This window comes from Copidosoma floridanum, unplaced genomic scaffold (assembly GCF_036245765.1).
Source record: "Copidosoma floridanum isolate Cflo_tuat_1 unplaced genomic scaffold, Cflo_Japanese_pri ptg000006l, whole genome shotgun sequence".
Classification (NCBI taxonomy): Eukaryota; Metazoa; Arthropoda; class Insecta; order Hymenoptera; family Encyrtidae; genus Copidosoma; species Copidosoma floridanum.
In genome coordinates this window covers 27539462-27565551 of record NW_028321883.1, presented here as the reverse complement: position 1 = coordinate 27565551, position 26090 = coordinate 27539462, and the positions used below count along the sequence as shown (strand labels likewise).

The 26090-nt window shown below is 43.5% G+C and overlaps 2 protein-coding genes and 1 non-coding gene across 4 annotated transcripts in view; 1 reads left to right on the top strand and 2 right to left on the bottom strand.

The window, feature by feature from the left end:
* LOC106647182 (thyrotroph embryonic factor) overlaps positions 1-11087 on the bottom strand; it is a 105013-nt gene extending 93926 nt beyond the window's left edge. The window contains exon 1 of the mRNA XM_089588423.1: positions 10845-11087. Coding sequence (XP_089444549.1) covers positions 10845-10932 — 88 coding nt within the window. The 5' untranslated portion in view covers positions 10933-11087. The remainder of the gene's footprint in view (positions 1-10844) is intronic.
* Positions 11088-13315: 2228 nt separating this feature from the next.
* LOC106647146 (uncharacterized) overlaps positions 13316-26090 on the bottom strand; it is a 57927-nt gene continuing 45152 nt past the window's right edge. For both annotated transcript variants that reach the window (XM_089598555.1, XM_014363415.2), the window contains 4 exons: positions 18654-18830; positions 15583-16277; positions 14928-15498; positions 13316-14851 (listed from right to left, as the gene is read on the bottom strand). In XM_089598555.1, coding sequence (XP_089454681.1) covers positions 14456-14851; positions 14928-15498; positions 15583-16277; positions 18654-18830 — 1839 coding nt within the window. In that variant the 3' untranslated portion in view covers positions 13316-14455. The remainder of the gene's footprint in view (positions 14852-14927; positions 15499-15582; positions 16278-18653; positions 18831-26090) is intronic.
* On the top strand, positions 16650-16720 carry TRNAG-GCC (transfer RNA glycine (anticodon GCC)). The gene has a single exon. It is a non-coding gene; the product is annotated as a tRNA-Gly (tRNA).

The following is a 26090-nucleotide window of genomic DNA, read 5'->3' as shown; positions in this document are numbered from 1 at the left end:
CTGACCATCATAGATAGGTTCAGCAGGTGGCCAGTGGCTGTCCCGATCCCAGACCAGCAAGCCTCGACCGTCGCCAGGGCGCTCTACGACAACTGGATCGCCTGTTTCGGGACCCCACTCACCATCACGTCGGACCAAGGAGCACAGTTCGAGTCGGCCCTCTTCACAGAGCTGGCCAAGATGATCGGCTCAAGCCGCATCCGTACGACGCCGTACCACCCTCAATCGAACGGAATGGTCGAGCGTTTCCACCGAACCCTCAAAGCAGGGCTAATGTGCTCCCCAGACGTACCCTGGCCCGAGGCCTTGCCTTCAGTCCTCCTAGGACTTCGCACTTCCTTCAAAGAGGATCTCCAGGCATCGCCAGCAGAGATGCTCTACGGCGCCACGCTGAGGATACCCGGCGATTTCTTCGCAACGCAGGATCTCCCAGTTGCCAATCCACTGTCCTTTATCCAAGGTTTTCGTCGCCTCACCCAGGCCATCAAGCCCGTCCAGGCTTCAAGACATCTAGCCCCGCACAAGCCGTTTGTCTTTGCTGAGCTGCAGAGGTGCTCACATGTCTTTCGACGCATCGACTCCATACGACGGCCACTAGATGCTCCATATTCAGGGCCGCACAAAGTTATCCGGCGGGTCGACGATCGCAACTTTACGATCGAGGTCAACGGCCAGCCGCGGACAGTCTCCACAGACACCTTGAAGCCGGCCTACCTGGAGGCGGCAGACCTGCCAACCACCAAAGACGTCGACCATCCGCGCGTAGGACCAACGACTCAACCTACACCAGCGGAGAACAACGGCTCCAAGCAACGGGCCCAGCGATCCACGGCGACCCCACCGGTCGTGCCACCGACTCCAGCTGCCACATCATCTTCAGGCCAGACTGCTCCAGAACCTCCGAAACGCAAGAAGACGGTATCGTTCTGCCCGCTTCCAGCGAACAGCACTGGAGGGGGAGTCCCTGTGGCGGCACCCGCTGGCCAAAACAAAAATTCGGCTTCGCGCCGAAAGCAGCAGCTTGTTCCGCGAGCGCTGTACGCAGTTGCGTGAGCATAGAAGAGACGCACTGTGGTGCGCAGGCCCACTCTCGACCCGACCAGCGTCGACTGCGGCACGCGCCCATCCGCTGCGATCGACCAACTAACAATTTACCTTTTTTGTTGTCTTAATCTTTGTACGTAATAAAGTGTACTTTCACACGGCACGACTTTTCCTTGTGCGCCCCAGCCTCTACCTCCGCCATCCTTGAGCACCGGGGAAAGGCTCGCCTCGTGACATTCCCCAAACATACACCCATTACCTATACACATCGGCCGTCATTTTCGGGCTAGACGCGCTAAACGAATACCATAATAAATGCTACATGTACAAGAGACATACTCCCAGGGACGCTGATGCGCTCGGGTGAAGTGAGAAACGCATCGGCAAACACCGTCTCGCTATACCTGAACCGCGAAACGTTTGCTCTTGGACGAGAGAGGGGGGGGGGGAAGAAAAAAAAAAAAAAGAAAAAAAGAAAAAGGAAATATCTCTCGAACGTATACTATTAAGCCGCAAGCCAATGCTTATAAATATCCGCGGCACCGGCTGCCGATGAGAGGGCACGTTAAACCCGCGGCTGATTTTTCCCTCGTCCAATTTTCCACGAACGACCAGCTCAGCCGTGAATTAATTCTTCGGTATTATTGCAAGAATCTAGCTTTTATTGTACGAGAACGAAGCGCGCGCCAATTAAATGACGTATTGGTAATGTATACACTCTCCTAATAATTGTTATGCTCCCAACAAATGTACAAAAAAAAAAAAAAAAACAGGCGCGCATACACAAACAACGCACGATTATTTTATAAACGTGTTACATGTTTTATACACGCGTGTACACGCGTGAATTATTAAATAATCGATGAATCAAACGATCGCGAGTTATTGCGCAAACGCGCACAAAAAAACCCGGACGAGGAGCCGCGAATTAACGAGCAGCTAAAACTTTTCTTGCGAACGGAGAATGAGACACTCGCTCGTCGGTCCCTCAAATTGACCGCGAAATTGTCCAAACGAAGCGTGTATCGTGTTGTTGCCGCGGACACACGCGCGCGGCTGGTCAAATTTTAAAATGGCCCATACATGTAACGAACCCACGTATACGCTGTAAGTGGATCGTTTACCCGCGAGCGAGCGCCTTATAAATAATACATCGGATTAATTCCCTTCCCCCTTTCTCTATATACAGTCAACAAAAATCACGCTATTTTCGGCCCAACGAATAATTGTAAGTGGACGTGTAAAATGTCACCCGAGAGGAGGTGGGGGGATATAACGAACGAACAAACGGACGGCCAAGCGTGTAAAAGCGACATTGTTTACCTCGACGTTTCGGCTCGAAAGTATACCACGCGAGTATTGGCAGGGAGGAGGACGCGAGCGAGCGAAAGAGCTAACATTGCGCGATTGAGGGTGAATGTTGAAACGCGTTGAGTGACAGTCCGGAGTTTTCGCGAGGGGCGATATGGAAACTGAAATCCAAAGCTTTATCGATGATGTCGTATCTAGGCAAACTTGCCCAAGGCCGCGGCTCGTTCTCGCCTATACACGTATGCGAATCAATTTTCTAGACTATACATACACACACACATACACTAGCATTCGAGAGGAGGGATTTCGTGCATACTGTACATACATATACACACACACGTCGATGCTTTGGAAATCATAACGAGCTTCGTTACGCGAGAGCCGCACCAATTAAACACAGAGTTTTTTTTTTCCTTCCTCTTTCCGTGGACAAATCATCGGAGAAACCAAAGCAGTATAGAGAGTAATATCGATCGAACCGACGGTGGGGAGAAAAAAAAAAGTCAGCATCATTTATACAAACAGACCTGCAGCAACAAACAAAACTCATCGATACCGTGTAGTCGCATACAGCCGCAACGGAGTAATAGTTGTCGCAAATCCAGAAGGTGCATCACCCACGTAGTGATGTACACCTATTGCATATAGATATCGCAAGTGCTTACTCGTCCAGGTGCACCGCCCACCCGATCGATATAAAGTTGTGCACACACACACACAATGGAGACGAAGGAGGCCGGCGCCGAGTGCAGTGTTGGGGCAGAGGGCCAGAAACCGCCGGGGAGGCTGACGCTACCATATGCCTATATATATATATGTACTGCTGAGTTTACGAATCGTCCAATTATATTACACGGGCGGTATCTGAGAGGCTCCCTCTCTCTCTTTGTTTCCTTTGATACGGGAGGCGCAAAAAAAAGAAACAAGAAGAAGATGAAGTTTTCATTGATGTTTGGAGAAGAAGCCGCAATCACCCATCCGCGAGGGCACTCGAAGAAAACATACTAATTTCGTTTCGCAAATATACACATCACATGATGTATCTCGTACGTGATGTACACTCGCGCATTCTCTATTTTTGAGAAAAGCTTATCAGTCGCGGTATGTATATATATATATATATATATATATATATGTAAGCGTGGCGTTACATACACATATGTCACAAGGCGACGACGACTCGCTAATCAGTCACAAATCATGGAGGCACGTACACAAAATATACCTACATTTAGTATGTGTATCGTAAATCTTGGCTCGCTTTTTTATCAGCTATACATCCGAGCCATCAGCGCGAAGATACGTATAATGTGTATCGCCGAAATTTCGTACCGTCTAATTTATTCGTCCCGCGATTATTTTTTGCTCCTCGCACACGCGTATGTGGTTGCAAAAAAAAAAAAAAAAAAAAAAAAAAAAAAAAAAAAAGTCGTTGCATAAAAACACGCAACGCGCGAGTGTAACGAAGGAGAGTAGAGAAAACGTCGAGTCGACGAGCACGGGAGGACAAAAAATCGGCGCGCAAGAGGAGGGGGATCGCAGAAAAAGACGACGACCACGAGTATCCGAGTCATGTGTTACATCTACGTTTGATAGACGTAAATTTTTCGTTTCATCAGTTGTGCACACATATAAACGTATATACGGGCTGTCGCGCAATCATCGATGATTCCGCTCGAAACGAAAACGGAATGCAGAATAAATCCTTATCACCGATACGTTGGTACACGTATATTATAACGCACATCGACGCTTCGTTGATATATCTCTGTTTCTGAATGAACGTGGACTTTTGGCCCGAGTACACGTAATGATTGTAATATCTCGCCAGAGATATACGTACGTGAAGCAACACCCGTTACCGAAACGAGCGCCCAGCTACGTGCACATGACGTTCGCTTGGCTCGATTCGACAATCCTATATATATGTTACATCGAGCGCGACTTTGAGGCTTTCGTCGGAAATAACAAGTATACCTTACACCTATGATATACTTACACCGGTGAAATTTTACAAGGAGGGGGGGGGGAGAAAGAGAAAAAAATTGACTGTCGGACGCAGGGGGAAAGGAAGCAAAGTGCCTATACGCACCGACGATGTAAATTAAGAGCTCTCGAAGTTAAAAAAAACTTCACACATCCCCCTCCCCCCGGAACCTAATCCATCTTCGCGCTCCGAGGTCGAGAAAAACCCCAGGGTCCCCCGCACATGTACATATATATATCCAGTGGTGACAAAACCGTCGTTGCCAGGCTCTCCAGAGATAAGGCGAGAGAGATCTCGGGGCGCGATATATATCTCCAGGGACAGGAGGGAGAAAATCTCGGCGGCGATAACAGCGCTCCGATAAGAGAGAGGGCAAACGTTACAGATATATATATATAGGAGGCGCCTAAAGCAGAAGCGCTAGAGTGCAGTGTGCGTGTTTCTGTATGGGTGATGTGCGCGCTCTAGGTATTGCGTCCGCGTTATTTTTACGGGTTGGTTGCTGACTAGATGCACGCGCATCAGGAATAGAAAAGGTGCGAGCCGAACCGGCGCGACCACGACTATAGTTATATACCTATACATACATGCGGGCCGACCGCTTGGCTATTTTGAGGGGTGTGTGTGCGTGTGTGTTTTCTCATGTATATAATTACATTCTCTTGTATTACCTATATAATATACTTCGTACACCGATGTTTTTGCAGTATACCTTGACATATACAGATATTTATGATGATGATGATGTTTTTCTCCAACTGTCGAGTCACCTCATTGGTTTTCGTTGGTACAGCGAAAGCCGAATACGAGCTCCCGATTCAGCTGCAGCGTGTACGATAACCCAACCCTCTGTCCCCGCAAAAACCCCCACAACGACGAAGTAGGTATATAGCTCCGAGCTGCAGTACAAATCCATCTGTCTTTGATCCTCGTAGTCCAATTACCGTTTGTCAAACGCCGGATTATAACGGTATATACGAGCTACCACGAGATCATTAGTACTTGGGTATATACATATTATGGACGATGCATGCCGACGGCATTCCTGTTTGTCGCACGGACATCCATCGGTTTTTCGTTTGATGTTGATGGTGAAGACAAAAAAAAAATAATAATAAAAAAAACATCATACAGAGGGGTAGCTTGAACAATACCTATACGTATAGCTGGTCCATGTATAATTTTCCAGCGTGCACCTGTGAACTGATGGAAATTGCACTTTTCGCAGGATATATTGGAGCGACGCTGATTTTTAAGCTTACGAGTTGGAAAAAACATATCGACTATCGAATTTCCGAGCCAGTGTATATAATATAACGTCATCGCTCCAGGGTTGGAACGGACGACGCGGGCTTGGGAGTCGATGAGCTCTTTTATATTTATACGGGAGCCTCGAGCGGGTAATATATACTGATATTATTTCGCTGTACAGCTGCGATTTGGAATAATTATCAAAGTCCCTCCTGTGGACGTCGCTGCAGCCATACGCATGGAAGAAAAAAAAAACAAAAGAAGCAAATAACAACGCACATCGTATACGCGTCTCGGTTATGCAGACGCTTCCGTTTCTGATGGGGCCCCGGCCATACTTTGCCCTCGCGTTCTCATATTTGAACAAGATGCTCGCTCCCATGTGCCCTTTTTTTTTTCACTCTCGCATAAGCCGAATGTCTCGCGCACGCATATGTAGGTATATATTTTATACGTGTTTTGGATCATATACGAGACGCCTAACGAGATAAGATAAAAAACGTTGGGGAGCACAGCGAGAAGTAGACGAAGCGGGCGGGGAAGGGCGAGGAGATAAGCAGCGGATCGTATGGTGTATGCTAAAGTCTTCTCACCTCTTTTTTTTTTTTTCTTTTTTTTTTAATCCCTGACTTTTTTTTCAAATGAGAAATAATATGCCGGATATCAGAGAGCGCGGCGAATCGGCCTTCGGCTCTCGTTTCCTCTTGTGAAAAATCGAGGAGAGGAGGAACGACGGTATGTATAATGATGAAGACGAGAATGACAATGGCTCGGGAGGGACGAGGGGAGGAAACGCCACGTTGAGTAGATTAAAAATACGAGGGGCAAGAGACACACGTGTATATATATATACACTTGTTCGATCGCCTATACTCTCTTCTCGGCATTATGTGTACTTACTTGGGCTTTTTTTTTTTTTTTTTTTTTCGACACGCGCGTGAGTGCAAGTGTAAGTATCTCTTTTTTGATTTGAGGCCGATGCGAGGGTGTGTGACGAGGGGGACTATATATGCTTTTATTTGATGTGTTTACTTGGGAGAGATGTGTCAAATGGACGTGTGGGGGAGTTGATTTTTTTTTTTTTTTCGTCGCGACACGTGTGTTTTTCTTTCGGCGATGCTTCGTTGGTGCTGTTTTTCGAGCGGACGTGAGTAAACGTTTGTTCGGGCTCATGTGTATCGGAATGTAAATTAAAAACCATGAAGTAAACGGATGGCGAGCAACGTTACTTTAGACAAACGTGAGGAAAAATTAAAGTTTTAGGACTACTTAGCAGTACCGAGTTTGTAAGATTAACAAAAAAAAAAAAAAGGAGGCGAATGGAGAATATAATATCGCAAAAGGAGAAAAATCAAAGTGAGGGCATGCCAATGAAAACACGTGCGTTGTATGAAGGCTAGCACAAAAAAATGATAAACGAGAAAGAGTGTTTATATATTGCAGTGGAGAAGTCGAAAGAATCAAAAAACCCGAGAGACAACATTGCGGTAATAAAAAGGAGACACGAGGAAAAAAAACGCCCAACAAAAGCCCAACAAGGAGATCCAGCATTATGTTACTACATTGCGCGATACTACGCTCGGATGGGTTTGCAGTCTTTTTTTTCCCTTTACCCTTGGATAATTGTAATGCGAATTTTGCAATGCACGTCAAGTGCTGTCGAATGAAAAAATACAACAAAAAATTATCATGATTTAACTGAAAGACGAACGTACAATTTTTATGGTCATTGTTTTGCATCCAGTTAAACGTAGAGTAAATGTTATACAAAAGTCTATAATAAAGTTTACGGCATCAGTGATAGAAATATTTATGAAAAAACACCACCATTTAAATACATTATGTATAGGGATAAAAATCTCAATCAGTAAATTAGAGAATTAAAGAGAATCATTATGCAGTAACGCACGTAAGGATAAAAAAATGTACAATTAATAATTCATTATTCATTTACAATAAAAATGATATTCCGCTTGTTAGTGTCATCGTGTCGTCATTGAAATCAAATATTTATAGAATAGTTTTAAGCTCGTCTGAGGAACATTGACTCTTGTTCCATAGCTCCAAATATAACATTTCACGTACGCAAATAGTATAGGTAATACATTAAATCGTGGAGAAAATATACTATATACGAGCTACAAGTCGTTACTAAAATCGTTACTATAAATCATTTAAATAATCGAATAGAGCAGATAGTCACCAACAGAGTTATAAAATCATTTTTTATTTTGACACATCTGAATAAATGTACATTTTTAGCCCCCTTCACAAATAGGCGACTAAAAAAAACTTTCGTTCAACTCGCATTGTTTTTTTTTTCCGAAATACACATGTTCATCTGAATTGTTGAAATACCATCGGGGCAAAAATATATCGCCGAAAATTTCTGCTCTTTCCACCACACGTTTAACCATTCTTATTTTTCCCTAGCTTATTTCGATGCCGTGTCAATAATATTTATGTGGCCCTCATGTGCTCCATAAATCAAACTACAAGTGGGGCGCGTTTTGACATTAATGAAAAAATCCCGACAACCCACAAACGTCTCGGAAAAGAAATCCGACTCCTCGGAACGTTTGATAAAGGGCGTGTGCACTTTTTCCCACGCCTAAGTCGATATCAGCACCGCCGACTGGTACAGGATCGATAAACATTTGCCTTTCTTTTTTTTTTTTTTTTTTTTTTTTTAAATCGTAACAACACATATTTATAACTTGCGTATAAATATAGCGATGACAATTGAACAAAGACAGAGTACAGTACGACAGACAACGGTGATAACACAATGAACCCACCTCTGCGAGTCATCCTGTGCAAATCCATGCTGCTCTCATCCAACGGGCGAAAAGTCACTTGGCACTTGAAAAAATGTTTTTTAAAAATTCAGCATCAAAGGAACTGATAACGCGAGTACACGTACATGGTAGAAAATAATACGTACAAGTACATACACCTGCACACGACCATTCGAAGTCGCGTGCGCTCGATACTCCGGCCTCCGGCCACGAGAGATGGAAAGAGACGAAGAGAGACCGGGTGCACCTAACCTCAAAGTTGCTCCGTTTTCACTGCTCCATGCACAGCTTCTGTATATACATATATAAACATGTATGTTATTGTCACATGTATCGCAGTTGAGATAACACACGGACACTCGGATAAAATATTACAATCGGCTCGGAAACGAGAGAGTCAATCCCCTCGAGTCCCCCCTGCACGAGTCAAGATGTAAAAGAAATTTCCCCCAACTTTTAAGATGTACAACGTAAAAAAGAAAAACGTACAATTCGATAAGTACACGAGACGATAAGAGAGTTAACGAAAGCGTGTCCGCGCACGCGGGCAGCGACGTTGTATATCGGCCCTCTCTGCTGCTGCTGCTGCTGCTGCGCTGACGCTCTGTCGCCGTGCTCCGCTTCTTCTTTCCCTCTACTCTCCTCTCTCTCTCTCTATGCTCCCGCAGTGCGATAATTCCCTCACGATTCACGATCGAGCTAGAGGTAATGTACAGGTATGCAATAGATGCATGACTGGAAGCAGTGTAGAATGAATGAACAGACAGTGGAAAAGTTAAAGGCAAGCCGGCCAAGTATTGTACAGACAGTCTCGGCGCCGATTGATGTAGGTTGCTCTCCCTGTAGTTTAATGTTTATGCATTCTTTTTCGATTTTTCGTTATGGATGGTGGGGCGGGGGGGATATTCGTATTTGCGCGCATGCACGCATGTTCGCCCATTGGAGCATAGTATGTAGATCGTTTTGTAACGAGGATGATAAGTGCGTAGTACGTGTGTCTTTATTTTTGAAATTCATCGGGGAGATGAATGATTTGCCCCTGGGGGCAGCACAAATTGACGATATGCCATTCACGAAGAGAGAAAACACGATTAGATATATTTACCTAGTTTTAACTGTATAGTCTGTATATGTGTATGTATGTGAGACGGAAGCTGATGATGGTTACTTTGATGGATATTTGTTTGGGTGATCGCCTCGAGGCCTTAAAATAGCAAACGTTTTCCGGTATATCACTGACTTGCGTGTTTCAACAACTAATGGGGCTTTTACCACGATCGCTCTTTCGAACGGTCGTTATACAGTGTGTTGCGGAACAACCATCGATTTCGAGCTTTTCTAACAACTATACTTTACACTGTTATTTAAATATGTTTGCACTTGATTTCTTGTAGTCGTTTTTTTTTTTTTTTTTTTTTTTTTTTTTTTTTTTTTTTTTTGCTCGAATCCCTTGCTCAACGAACGACAAATAAGTTGACGCTTACGTCGGACGTTTGATAATTCACAAATACATCTAACTGTACTACTACCACATCGATTAGATCTCGATTTTCGTCAAAGTGTCAATTACCAACTAAACCTTATCATCTCTGGAAGGAATAAACGCAAATCATCGTTTCGATAAGTAATGGTTATTAGATTTTTTGCCCCCGTGTGCCGAACTTGAGTATGATAAGAAAAGAAAAAAAAAAAAAAAGGAAAAGATGACTTTCGGAATCATACATCGAACGCTACATTTATGTCTCCATGGACGAAAAAAAAAAAAAAAAGAAATCACTCAGCCTTCTCGCGGATACGAGAGGTTTTCGATGTTTTTCCACAAAACCCGTAAATCGTATCGATGTGTAGCCGAGGATAAACACGTACACTTTTTCAATGGAGTCCGAGTCGCGCGAGTATTTTAATAATAATGAATCCATCGGCAAAATAATAACACGTATCCGCCGTTTAATTGCCATCTGGGTGTAGCTCGAGGCTCGCGATGTTTTATTCAACGTCGAGCAATAGTTCGCAACGCAGAGGAAAAACGCCGGTCGCGCAATTACACCGAATTGTAACAACACATCACATAATACATGTTACCCGCAAAAACGTATACGTATGTAACGAAGCGGATTGTGCAGTCACGGATATACTAACATCTCTTACCTGCGTGTGTTAGTGTGTTTATCGGTAATTACCCCCCCGAGCATTATCGGCGAACGAACAATGTAACCCGCGCATGCATGGAGACGCAGAGAATGAAAAGCCGGCGTGGCGCTCGACGCCAACGTTTGCGATCAAAAAGCTGACTAAAAACTCGCGTGCATCGGCGCGGAAATCGGTGCACCGGTTTTTCCGGCTTTCAATGGTCTTTGCTCGATCGGCGCTTCACCTTGGCTCCCGTGTTCCCCAATATAATAAACGAGACATGGGAAATGAAAAAAAAAAAAAAAAAAAACGATAGTACTTACCGATCAGGGGAAAAATGCTGGGCTGATCGAGGAGGGACTTGAGGCTGCTTTCCACGAGGGTAGGCGACGACCGGTCCTTCTCGCTCATTTCCGCGCGCGTGTACACAAACAAAACACAGGACACGCGCGCGCACCCACGCGCACTGGCACTTCAGCGAGTCGCTGCTCCGCTTCCACCGCCACCCCCTCCGCCTCTTCTTTTCTTCCTTACAGCAACATTAACGACAGCAACAACAACTGTACAACAACAACAACAACAACAACAACGCAACAAAACAGAGCGGGCGCAATCAACAATTCACCCCCGAACGAGCAAACTCAACCAGCCAACAACAACGGCAATAACAGCAACAACAAGAACAACAATAACAATAACAACAACAACCACAACAACCACCACCACCTCCGGAGCACGAGTACGGAGTTTGCATTTACGAGTAGGTGGCGCGCGACTTGTGAGTCTTGCTACCGAGCACTGATGGTGGTGTTTCGGTGGTTCATTGGAGGCACCGCATCAATCACTGTTTCGTTGTTCGCCTGCACCCTTGAGCTCGCCGGACGGTTACGTGCATCTATACGTATGTGTATTTACAACACAATATTCAACAAACAACAGCGGCAACAACGATCCTTATATTCATGCTAGAGGCACTTGACGACGCTGATGATGGTAACAATGTATATGTATGTAAACGTGTGTATATGTATAATGATAACATTGGATGATATCGTATCAACTTCAACTGGAGGAGGAAGACTAGAGATTAGTACTGGTTATACGGCGGGCGACTCGACAGTCGCGAGGACGACGACGCACTGACCGACAGGCGCGCAAGTTGTTAACCGCGAACCCGGTTCTTTTTTTTTCTTCTTCTTTCTTAATAACAGCGTGTGTACAGCACGAGGGAGGCACGACAGAGTCCGACTCGAGGAGGGACAGTAGGTTGGTATATGTACACACAGTCACACGGGGTTGACCGAGTGCGCGAGGAAAGCTCTCGTGCTTCCTATATTTTCCACACGCACGGACACACTGCCGTTGTGTCGGCTGGTCACGAGGAGGAGTCGTTAACTGCTACCACCACCTTCGCCATTGGTTTATGGTCGTCGCCGTCCTCCTCCTTTTTGCTGCAGGCTGAGACACACCAGCAGCACCGGATGAGTGACAGTAGTGCTGACGATGACGGCGACGAGAGCAGCAGAGAGTTAGTGTGTCAGGGACCAAGTATGCACTACCTCTGCTCGGCTCTCATCTCCGACGTGCTGCCACTGTATAATACTCGAGCGGTGGCTTTTGTTCCAAGTTGCAGACAGTCGTGCGGGGGATCTGTCTGCTTGTACGTCGGCCGTCGGCTGCAGGGTGCGGGTGAGCAGTAGCATCAGCAGCCCGACTGAGCGGCCCGTGGCACATTAAAATTAACACGCGCAGCCAGCGATCGTATTGTACCTATACGGGCTGCGCTCACGACGCGAACACCAGCGCCGAGGGTATGCGTGTCTTCTTCTTCTTCTTGATGTTGTTGTGTGTTGTAGTAGGTATCTTTATGTGGGATGTACACCAGCAGTAGTGCTTCTCTATATCCCCGTCCCTCCTCTCTTATCTCGTATGGCTGCTGCCGCGGAGCGACGACTCGGTTATACACACACGGGCGCGCGCGCGCAAGAGGGAAAAAGCTCTGCACCGTTGACGGATGGCTATAGTTGCAGGGAGAGAAGAAGGGGTGTGTGTGTGTGTGTGTGTGTGTGTGCATGTTACCGTCAGCCGACCAATGCGCTTGGGGTGTCAAGACGTTTGAATTTCGCGGGTCGCGGAGCTTGCAGCGCTCGAGGGATCTTTTTGTGTTTTTTCGTTTTTTGTAAATTTCGGAGCCGTGGAACATGGGAGCTTTTTGATCCTACAGCGAATCGTTGGGGGCGCTTGTTCTCTCCTTGCGGTTTATTGTTACGGTGTGCAATTGTTACGTCGATAATTCCTTTATAAAGGGCACATATTTTTACGTGAATCTATGTTGAAGTAAATTACTATACGTTTTATCACGAAATGTATTCAAAGTAGATTAAATAATATGATTGGAAATGCAACAACCATTGTGACAATCGTTGATCACGAGGCTACATTGTTATCAATCGTATATGTTGAGGGAAACAGTTTACAGAAACTATATACATGACTACCGCAAGCGTAAGTATGTGTGGGCGGCTGCTCGAGCGTGAAAATCAATCCGGCCGAATCTCTCATGTCTGCAATGATACGTGTGCATGAATTTTTACTACTAGCGGCATCTAGTATCCGTTATTGAGTTATTGTGTTGCTTATATGGTAACTTGTGTGCAGTATGCATTACCATTGCCACTAAAGCTAAACTTTAACTCGAATTTAAATTCTTCGGGGTATGAAAAATACATTTGATTGGAATTAAGGAACTCATTTTACTTTACATGAACAAGTATATAAAATAAATTTTTTTTTTTTTTTTTTTTTTTTAAGTAATGAATATTTATTTATTACAGATTGATGCAGCTAAACTACATTGTTGAATCTAACAAGAAAAGACGCATATCAACGAATTATTACGAGCTAGTCGGTATGCAAATGTAAAAACAAGAATAATCAAGTATCGTTAGAATAAGCAGGCTGTGATTATCTAAAGATACAACTGGTTTTAAAAAAAAAGCTCGACAGAGCCCAATTGGTTTACTCGATATATTCGTTTTACCTATACATAAGTAAGTAAGTACTTGACTGTTGACACAATCTCTGGACCTTTAATAAAAATTTGAACTGACAAACGCTTTGATTTCAGTAACATCAAATATGAGAAACTAAATCATCATCAAATAAATATTAAACTTAATCTGTAGTCGGTAAAAAATGTATGAATCACTTAAATGCATATTTGCATATTTTTATGTAATATAAATATATGTATATTACAGTCATCTGGCAAAGTGTAATGAGATAAATTGCCTTTGCTATATACGCGCGATTAGCTGAAAAACCACAGAAAATTACAATTACGCGTTTATTCTAACATTTGCTGTATTTTTACAAGCTCGTACTGTTTATTTTTAAACTACAACTATTTGTGCTTTCTGTGATTCTACAGGTAGTTTGTAAATCTTTCAAATATGTACGGAAACTATCACTGTCGTCATCTCACATACTCTAAAGCTCAGGTTGAAATATTCTCATTCTAAGTATTACCAAAGAAAGTTTTTCATTTTTTTTTTTTTTTTTTTTTTTATATCTCGTATGCAAAATTAATGTGTCTCGCAAAAAGATGCAATCTTTTGAAACTCACTCGAATCTCGAGTGACAAGATAAGTACTCATAGTACACATACATCACTTGTTAATATCTATCTACACGTGCTTACGATTGATTGTCCCTATGGGCACGACCATTAGTTACAAAATCTTACAGTTCCAGGTACTGTACTCTTGCAATCCTTTACCTTGTTGAACAGTAAATAAAAAACAAAATAAGAGAAAAAAAAAATTTTGAAACCACAATTTACAGTGATGAATAAAAAACTATTGAGCAGATGACTATATCTGCCTTGAGGCAAAGTGTGTTTGTCAAAACGACAGGCATTACAAATGTGTTTTTTTTAAACCCAGATACTCATGGACTCTCCAGTAGAGCGATTACCAGCGGCGAAGCTGCCGCTGTGTCTTTTAAAAATATTTTGGCACTCGGCTGGGGTGGAGGACCAGCGCCTGTGGCGGACATTGTCGACTGGTACTTCGGGCAAACCCACCTCGGTATGGCATCCAGACGACCTAAGGGGCGTCGACGCGTTGTTGCTAACGCTGCTACTGCTGCTGCTGCTGCTGCAAGTGCTACTACTGGCACTGTTGCCGACGTTCGGCAGGCCGATCTCCTGGAAGGAGGACAGTGACGAGAAGCCGCTCTCAGTATCGGCGCTGCACACGCTCGCCGTCTGGGGTCTCACTGCTGCTGGTACCAGTGGTGCGCCATTGCTACTCGTGGTGTCGTTCAGCGCCTAAGTATGCGAAATCGGAGGTAACATTGTGATCTATGATTTTTTTAAATCTTGTTTTTATGCAGACTTCACTTACCCATTCTTTGAACGATTTTAGGGTCAGTTCTTTTCTGTCCACCGCTTTGTTCCTGCGAGTGACGGTCGTTGAATTCACCACCAGCCCATTAACAGGCGTAACAACGGGAGGCGGGGTAAGTGGACCAGTAGTTTGCTGCTGGTGATACCCATTCAATTGTTTATTCGCAAGGCTACTCGGTAGCTTCGGGTCCTTCTCCTCTGGGGGCTTGATGCTCCTTCCACCTGCAGCTGTCATGTAATTGAGGGAACTGACGTCGGCAGAGTGCCTCGCGGCCGGCTTTAGCGTACTGGTGGCGGCGAATATGGCACTGGGACGATGCTGCAGGTGCTTTTCGGGCACGAGGGTCTTGTTGTTGTCGTTCGATCTGTCCAGTGCGCTCGACAGTGCGGTCGAGTTGACGAAGTTCGAAGACAGCGAGTACAGTTGGGCCTCGTCGTCGAGGTTGTTGCCATTGGGGCTGATCTGGTTGTACTCGAGCGAGGCGTCGAGACGCGAGTCGCGCGTCGAGCCCAGGCGTGACAGCTCCGGCTCGCGCATCCCCAGCACCGACTGAACCGTCCTGCCGAGTCTGCGAGAAAAACGAAATGAATCACAAGAGGGTAAAAAGAAAATAATCATCGGTCCCAACATTTAAAAGATAAATGACAGGTACCTAAAAGCCTCTTCGGCAAGCTTTTCGGGCGGCACCTCGTTCGGATCGACTTCCGGCGGCGCCTTCGGCTTCCTGTACGCCCTACCAAAGCTCTCGGCGTCCTGCGACCTGTTGACGTCCTGGGCACTTTTGCAGGCCATCTTCTTGGCCGCTACCTGCTTGGACCTGTCCTGCACGGCTGGTTGTCCATTGTCGACACTGCCAGCCTTCTCCCTCTTGAAGCGCCGCCAGAGAGTGACGTGGCCGGCGCTGCTGCCGTGGCCGCTGTCGTTGCTGCTGATGCTGCTCGGCGAGGGTATCTGGGCGACGGACTTGGCTCGGGCAAAGTTGCTCCTCGACGAGGTCATTGTCGAGGACGAGGAGGACGAGGAGACCGACGAGTGCGAGGAGGACGAGTTGCACGGCTCCGCGCACGAGACGCTCGAGGTACTCGCGGTCATGCTGGGCGTGGGCGAGCAGCGTTCGGTTCCCGCGGTCGTCGAGTTATCGGGGATCGCGTGGACGCTGCGCGAGCGGGGCACCGCCCGGAGACTGTTGCTGCTGCTGTTGTGGCTCCTGTACACGTGGCCGCAGTTCTGACAACTCCGGGAACTCGGTTGGCGCGTCGACTGGGCTAGCATGGATTTGCGGACACGGTCCAGGAATTGGCTGGCTTGCTCGAGCACCGAGCGGCACATTTTCCGGTCGTACGTGCTCTGATGATGGAAAACAAAAAGATTTTTGTTAGATCAATCGATACGTAACTTGTAGAAATGAACTATTATCGGTTCGATCGTATGTATGGAAAAATTATTCATCGCTTGTAGCAAGTTTTTCACTTTTAAAAATTCCCGCGTAAAAGTTGCTAGTGGCGCCGGCGGCACAAACCCGTACGGTGGCGACATCTACAGTGCTATTACCGTAGCTTCTGCACTACAAGCCCGTACAGTGGCGACACCTACAGTGACATAGCTTGTATATAGATATACTCGTCGTAGGTCCCCCAAGTCCCGGGGAGAGAGAGCTAAAGAGAGACTTGGCACGTTTTTGCCACTTTCTGAGAGCTTTTAGCGGCGGGCGGTCACGAAGCATCGGTGGTTCAATGGTAGAATGCTCGCCTGCCACGCGGGCGATCCGGGTTCGATTCCCGGCCGATGCATTTTTTGAATTTTTGGCCAAATTTTGGCACTTTTTGCCGTTCCACAACTCATTTTAACAATAATGGACATTATTTTTTAATTCACTCACTGACCGAAGGGACAGTGACGCTTCGTTTTATGATTTGACACCGCAGTAGTGCAAGACGATAAAGTTTTCTTTAACAGCTTCTCTACTCTCAAGCCTCACTATTAGTCACAACTGCTTCTTTTATCTGCTCTAACTACTGTATGTGGACGAATCCAAAACACAAGTATAAAGTTTCCAAAATCAATTTCGAGAAAACTAAAAACGACAAAGAATTTTTCATCAAGCTGAGCAACGACATTGGACACTAACAGGTAATTAATTTATTACCGGCGAAGTTTGAAAAAAAATTATTATTTGCAAATTAGAATAAGTAAATTACCACTGAAACTAAAAAGTAACATTACAGTTAGAATCAGTACAACCCAAACAACTACTAGGTCCACAAGATGACTTACATGATTATAATTTTTTTGTTGCCATAATTTATTGTAAGCAAAATGGTTCAAGCATTTGAATTTCGCGCGTAACGACGGGGGAAGGGGGGAGTGACCAAAATGATAAGCCAATCAGCGTTTTGGATCAAGAACAACCAGCAAGCCATATTTAATTGTTGACCAATCATCGTTAGGCGCGAAAAAAATACGAATAAAAATAATGTACACAAGATATTAGATGTCGAAATAAAACATTTTTTGTCAGTCAGTAACAATAATGATAAACATCAGATACTTAATCTATATTTACAAGTAAATCAATCCTACAAATTCATTTTTCTATCTTCTTTACTTTGTATTTAGAATTTTCTTGTATTGTTTACATTACTCTAAAATAGTCTAATTTACGGGACAACAATAATAATCAAAAACAACACAGCAAACAGTGTAATTGATATAGTTCAACAAACTCAAGACTGAACGTGTTATATACTGTAAATATCTAATAAGAAGCGATTTTATCACAACAATTTTATCAATAATGTATCACTTATCAGTCAAACTAAACTTAAGTCTATAGATACAAAATCCAACTTGTGGATTGTGAAATTATCAGGACCAATAAGACCCAACAGCCACAAAAGTGACCGCACAGCCAGACTCATAAAAAGTTCCGCCCAACACAAAGCAATATATTACCCAACGTCTGCAAATGACACCATTCTTGAGTACACCGTTATTAAAATAATACCTCAAGTCTTGTATATGCGACGATTGATGCACGTGCCCCTCGAAAACGCGAAGGGAGAAGATTTATCACGTGTATCATCCAGTTGACGCTCACCGTACAACCGTATACATGCATTATTCAAGGTAACATGCATTTGCCATTAAAATGTAAAACGCGAGCACGTCAAATTAACCGAAATCAATCACTCACGAATAGGTGCCACTTACTAGACACGCGCATGAATCAAGACACAAGTATATAGTACCATCCTCGTGCTGGAGAGAAAAATTACTCGAAGAGGGGAAGCCTAAGGATGATGAACAACTGAAGGAAAGCATCGCCTCCGAACTCACGTGCAAAATATGAAATTTCATATGGAGAAAAAAAAAAAAGGAAACTTGATGGTGAAACATTTTTAAAAATTCGAGATTGGTAGGGAGAATAGGTTCCGTACATGGTCTCACGCGCGGCACTGTTGAATACAGTATCGAAGGAGGACCACATTAGGCGCAAACGAGCTTGTCCGAATTGTTACGAAGTCATTAACGAAAGGAAACTATAATTGCCAGCGTGAGATTGTCGTGCTACCGTTGGTTTGCATTTTTTTTTTTTTTTTTTTTTTTTTTTTCATAAAAATAATAACTATACCATGCCTGTCGTGCAATTTATGAAGTTGAAAATGTGACGGTACTGGAGATGAACGAAAAAATAGTAAGTATAGAGGGAAATATTGGTAAAACCTGTTGCAGCTGCCACTCGAGCGTCGAAATTTGATTCTGGAGACAGGTGGAGTCTATCACCTCGATGTTGCTGTTCTGCCTGACGTTCTTTTCCATTTTCAGCCTTGTATTCTCCTCGCTCAGCCTCTGGTTGTCCCGCCTCAGATCCTCCATCACTTTCAGTATCCTCTGGTGTTCCTGCAACCGTACGTTGGGAAATTAAATTTGTTCTTTAAAATCAACGAAACAAACAATTAACTGCATGAATATTTTCAACGATACGTAAAATTACAGAAAATGCAATTCCAACGTCTCCACGGAACATTTTATAAGCGTACGGTAATTTTTATTCCTCCTCCACTTGTTTTCTCTCCAACCCTGTTATACCGTATAAAAAGATACACACGTGTGTATATATATATGTATATTTTTCATCACGAATCCCCACTTTCGTCCAAGTTAATCTCGAAACGTTTTCGATTTCAATTTCCCTTGGTCTTCGATAAAACCACTCTACCCATGTGTCGCTGAAAATAGCTTTGCCACCAGCCTCGGCGATACCACTGTTTGAGATTACGAAAAAAGCCAAAGCTCCTACACGCGCAATGAAAAAGGAAAAACAAAACTCGCCGCGGCACGTGGTGGTGATTAATCAGCACTTACAGCGAGGGGGTTCTCGGGGCTTTTCCTCCCAGGGTCAAGCCACGCACGGAGAGAGCGTCAACTTCCCTGAACGCGCTTATGGGGGAGATCGATGGCAAACTTTGCAAAGTTTTTCGAAAAAAAGGAACAGCCGCGATCGGTCACCTGCAAGGAGTTCCAACCCCGAAAATACACTCCGACAATTAACATGAATATTCATCGCATCGAGTTCACAAACTGTGGGAATTTCCTATTATCGGTATGATTTACGTGGCATGTTTCCACAGTTGAAAAATCGACACATCTAGTTTCGAGTCGCCGTGTTTTTTTTTTTTTTTTTTTTTTTTTTCGCACGATCGCTGAAAACCGGAATTTGCGTGCACAGCTCTTATTAATCCCGATAATTATTGCGGTCGTAAATTTTATCCCATATCGCGCGAAATTTTTTTTTCTCCGCAGCTATTAGCGGCAGCACAAGGGGGTGGGGGCGATACTATTAGGAGAGAATTTTATGACACCATTATCCGGAGTATCATAAATATCGATGGCGTTGCCAGAGGATCGGAAAAAAAAAATGATCCAACGCGAGACGGACGAAGGCAGAGTTCAGCGATGGGAGAAACTTTGCGTCGAAAGGCCGTCGAAGATTATTTTCAAAGTGACGCGCTGCACCGTTTGTTTTTCCTTCCATTCCCGAACGTTTCCCAAGGCGCTGTCGAGCTATTTCCGTGGGACACTCGCTCGTGACTGCACAGTCGAGCAATTTTCGAGCTGTCGCTCTCGACGTGTCCCGGTGCATGAACAACAATACACACTGTCTCATTTATCGTCTGCAGCAACAACTGTCTCGACTTTTCGATGGGGGAGATAAAAAACGATGAATATTACGGCTATCCGTCGGTGGGCCGCGGAACTTTCTATCCGATAATTTCCGAGGTATCGACGAGTCTCTTCCCGAAGACGATTGTTTCGTGTACACCCAAGCATACCGATCAATTTTTTTTTTTCATCTTGGGGTTCTTTTTTTTATTTATAAGCTTTTTCTGATTAATACAAATCAATATAGCTAGCATCTTGGGGTTCGTTTACGTAAGTACCTACTTAGGTACCACTTGTTATTTTGAATAATATGTGTTACTTATACGGATAACGATTTTCAACTAGAGTTTTCTAGAGTCGATTTTTCAGTACTGTACGTTTTTTTTTCTTGCTTGGCATAAGTTTAACTGCGATACAATAATTCAAAGAATGATAATTTGATGCAGTGGCGTATGGTTATCGAAAGACATTAATTACTATTAAAAATCTGTTGGAATAATAAATATCCCTTGTACCGATCATCGCGGCGACAGTGCATCACCACACGTGCCACGGAAAATCGACAATAATTTCGACCGTGCCACCTTCATCTCGCGCACCTTAACACAGTCATTATATACCCGTGCACCGCAGAGAAGAGAAAACAACAGAATTGACGAGTACACGGTCCCTCGGCATCTTTCAAATTACAGCTGCTGCTTGGCTATTCATTTCCCTGGCGCGTATACAGACGGTCGGCTCTTTCTCACGAAGGATCGAAAGAAAAGAGGAGGCGGAGGAACGTCGGTCTCCATTATGGGCAAGGACGAGAGCTTTTGAGAGGAGCAAAAGTCGGAAGGTACTCTCTCGGAGATTTCGCTGCAATATCGCGTCGAAAAACGCTATGAGCGCGGAAAGCAATTGAAACGCCAGTGGTACCGTTAATATCTTTATGGGATGTACTTTTCATACTTTAAGCGAGTTAAAATGTTGAAAAATATTTTTGCCCTCTAAATCATAACACCAATGTTTACTCTATTAATTGAAACTAGTGAAAATCACTGAAATCCAGTAAATTTGGTCTCTGGTTTAGATATAGAGATTACCTTGTAATAATAATAACAAATTTTTTATGTGCACTTGAGATGCTAAATAACAGACAATGAATATGTAATTTGAGGTATAAGTATGTACTCGGAGTAAATGAAAGCATCAAATGGAGAGGAAAGTGCCACTAAACGGTTAATAAAATTATCATCGCCAAGTGAGTAGAGTTTACCCAACAAATTCAATATATAAAACCACTTTGCTTATCCCTCCCTCTCTGCGGTCTCAGGAAAACCGGACATTCATTTCAATTAATTAACAACCGCATTTCTCACCACCCGAGAAGAAGAGGCCCTTTAAGCTCAGCTTTGCTCTTACATAAAAATAATAATAATCATCCACTCATTCTCTCGTTCCTTCCTTCCTTCTTTTTTGGTTTGGTTAGTGTTTTTTTTTTTTCTTTTTCACATCACCACACTTGCTCTCACTCGTTAACAAATTACGTATCCGTATACACGCCCTGATTTTTAACGAAAAGTCATTGATTGAAACGCGTCTTGTCCATACAATCCTGTCTCCGATTCCTCGGTATAAAAAAACGAAGGACATCTCTTTTCGTTAATAATTGTCCATAAAACCATATCCTCAAAGCCACGCGTCCCGCAGAGAGAGATAACAGGGAAAACAAATACATTATACGAAAAAGTATATACATCTCGCGCGGCGCCAGTATCATACGGCTCGCGGAGTGAAAGGCCTTTGTTCGGCTAATAAGTAACCGAGGAATGCCATTCGTTCGGTCTTTTTCGCCCCTCGAGAGACACTGTCTATCTTTAAAATGCGTATATACGTATACTTCACGCGTGTGTACATAAACAACCAGCGCGTGCCGATTAAAATGATCGGCATTGCCTGAACGTTTGACTTGAGTGACGCGCATCGCTCCCTGAGATCGTCAATTATAGGTATATAGGTACTTCCAAAATAGGTATACCTGCGCACCTGAAATTTACCAGTTTCATTTTTTTTTCTCCGTATTTATGACCATATTAAAAGCACGTTGATGGTACAAAAATATAACCAAATGTATGGACAATAATTTTAGAGATCTAATTAAAAAAACAACAACAACAACAACAACAACAATGGTATACATCTTTGAAAAAGATACTCGCAGCGAAAAAAAGATTACACGGATTTTTCCACGAGACAATAGGTGTACGCCCAATCTTCGTAATGGACAAAAAGATATATATATATATCCGAAGGGTCTTACGTTGTATAGTTTCCAACAACAGTCAAACGGTCACTTGGAGTGAAAGTTATACCCGAGTGTTATTGTTCAATCTAGCATCTATAGGTATGTATATAATATAAGGTACATACCAAAACTCATACGCGCATACACATCATATTACCATATCATCCCGTAAATATATATATATATTGGGATGTATACGCACACGTGTAAGGTAAAAAAGCGCACGCCCACGTGTAGCCCATCATATCGTATTGTATTTTGCTTATGATTGTGTTCAACCCGTTGGGCTGGTATATAGAAGCGCATTCCCGAACGATTAGATCTGCCTTCCGCGTGGGGCGGGCGAAAAAAAAAAAAAAAAAAAAGAAAAATGTTATCTCTCTTCACCGTATTGTATTGTACTGCGGAGGAACAACCCGTTTCGAGAGAGCCCACATACCCATATATATATATATATATATATATATATATATATATATATATATATATATATATATATACACAATGAAGAGAAAATCGATTTTTCAATCGGTATACGCACAGGTGTTATACATATATACAATCCATCACGCACTTTCGCCACTCGATCATCCCAACGACAACAGGGACCTTTTTTCGCATTTCGTACGGGCATGTAATATGAATATACCCCTGGTAATACTGACCGAGGGGGAAAAAGAGAAAGAAAGATCCTTCAGACTAGACATACGTATACGGTATACACGAGGTGTAAGTACAGCGTATAAGTATATACGAGTGTGTACGCACTCTGTGTGTAGGTATACTCTGTAATTAAACCGGACGAGCCGCGAATCGCGCCCCTTGCCCGCGGAAAAACAAAAAAGGCGTTTACGAGTGTATCTATATCTATATATGCTGCACTCTAGAGAAAAAAAAAAAAAAAAAAAAAAAAAGATAGGGCGCGAAGAAGCCCGAGACTTGAATATTTCCATACAATGGCGGGAAAAAACAAGAAGGAAAATAAGTATATGGGAGTGAGCAAGAGGGACGTTGTACCTCTATATATATATAGTGTGGGCCGGAAAAAAAGAGGAGCTGGCGCGTGTGCGGAAGGAACATAACGAGCTCGCGCGTGCCTATATATTTATATACACCACCGTTGCAATATATCCGCCGATGGGCTAGCGCCGATAATCTGGTGTATATATGTGTATTTGGTGTACGGGAGATATATACGTGTGCGTATGGAGATCCATTATAAAAGGTGTCGAAAGAGAGGGATATGATGTACAGGTGATCGCGGCTTCTTCTCATAATAATATATATGTATATGTTTATATATACCTACGGGGGTGTTTAAGCGCAGTGGGTAATGTAACCGTATATTTATAACGGGCAATGTGTAAATAAAGGTATACCTACACATACAAACATCAGGGAATTGTGCGATTACGAGACGCACAAGACAAGCGCGTTATGTTCTGTTATTTGGTAACTCGGGCAATTTTACAACTTTGCCCCGGTGCGTGGGTTGACTCGTATTTATCCAATGGCCATTGGCCATCAAGTACATGGGTACACACGTGTGTTGAGTGATACGGTGATTATTGCGCGTTGTTTCGGGCACTAGGGACTGCAATTGATGATAGTACTTGGTTCGAAATCGCAAGAGAAGGGGGGAAAAAAAATGTTACCTTCGTGCTCTTGAAAAATAAATCAACATCAATCCTCCGTGTAACGCTTTACCACGCGTTACAGTGGCCTAGATCGGTCGAATTATTCAAAACGCGTTGATATCATAGGAGGGTTTTTGCAATGCAAGCGCATATGTACGCGCGCTTTTCATCTGATGTATACACGAGGAAAGGGGGGAGTAGAGCAATATAGAAACCGATTCTCGCACTCGAGTGACTTTGATGTAATGGCAGTAGCTACTGCTGCCGTTGGTGCATTTCGTCATTCGGATGTAGGCACACATACGTGACTTTTGTACCGGTGCGATTCTTAAAACTTTATGCGAATGAGATATTTATGCAAATTAAACAGTGGCCGGGGTTGTAAATTGTCGAGTCTATCAATTTTTTTTTTTTTCCCCCTCTTCGTACTTTGCATTCGGAGAAACTGTTAAGAATCGAGCGAGCTAATTGCGGAATTCGTGCAGTGTCCAAACACGAAAAACGGGTTGTTTTGTTTTTTTAAACTTAAAAAAAAAAAAAAAACTTATCAATGAGCATCGGCTGGTTGTTGGTTATTTATCGATTGTTTTACTGGAATTTTCGTCGAGACGACGATTCATCTTGAATACGCAAATAAGCTGATTTACAGTAGTAGGGGAGCGTAATAATGGATTCGTGTGTACCTTTGCTGCCGCTGAGGAAAAATAATTTTCTTGTATTTCCCGTGAGCCATTCGTGGAGCCAAACAAACAACGGTACACGCAGAAAGGAAAAAAAAATTAATCCACCGTCGAGAAATCATACATTCCACGAGTGTAGCGGATAACAACAGGAACTAGGAATATGGGTGGGTAGGTATACATATGAATTTGCGCACCTTTCCGTGAAGTTTTTTTCGCTCCAAATATCAGATTTTTTTTTTTCTTTTCAGGACACGGGGAACTGAATCGGTTAATACACGCGTATACAATACAGTTTTTATCGTACAAACGAGGTGTCGTCGAAGAATCGCCAAAAATCTGAGAATTCAAGAATCTTAAGGGAAAAAAGAAAACCAGCTCATCATCATCCGTTAATATGCTAAGCGAGGAGGCAAATGTATAATGTGTGGTACAAGGTCGAAAACGGATCCAAGCGGCAGGTGCTGCCGACAGACTGTGGAAGAATGAAGAAAAAAAAAAAAAAAAATTAAAAAAAGGAAAGAGGGGAGGGACGCACAGCAGCACCCTTTAATTCACGAGCACTTCCTGTGCCGCCTCCTCTCATGCGTGTGGTGATTCTTTCGTTTCTTTTTATTTTTTCTTTTTCTTTTTCAGCAACGTGCTGCTCATGAGTCGTATCTATTATGTTTCGAGGTATAAGAAGTAATACCTACTTCTGCTGCTGATGAGCTCGACGCTCACTTATTACGCTTGGACATGGACGCGAGTGATTCCAACTTTTATTAATTTTTGTTGTTTGTTTTTTCTGTCATCTAAACAATAACGTACGGGATGAGCAAGTGAAAATATCATCATTTTATCGTACCCAATAACAATTAAACCGCAAATTAATAAAAAACAAATGTGTCCGCAAAAAAAGGAGGGAAAATTCAAGAACGCGGTACACGTAAGAAGGTGCATTCTCGGCTCGTAAGGAGAAAAATGCAGCTCGATTTCTCCAAAACCATTCATACAAATGCAACACCTCAATTATCCCAATTATAAAAACATTTTTCTCTTTCTCTCTCTCTCGCGCTTCCGCGAACACACATCGGACATTAATCCCCCCCCCCACCTCCTCTTGAACGAGACTATAATATCATGTACTCGCGTTTCCTCGGAAAGAGTACAATAAAATTAAATGTAGTCAAAGGACCGATAGCACATACCTTTTTTTTTTTTTTTTTTTGTTTTTCACGTACAAGTATACAAACGCGGGGTCACGGAAATTTTCAGCCCATACCTACACGAACAGCACAGAAAAGAAAGAAAAAAAAGGCGCACCGGCAGCGGCGTGTCCGGCGTGTGTGCACGCAAGCGAGATTTTGTATACGTGTATTTATACACTGCGAGCGCTGAATGGGGCTCACGC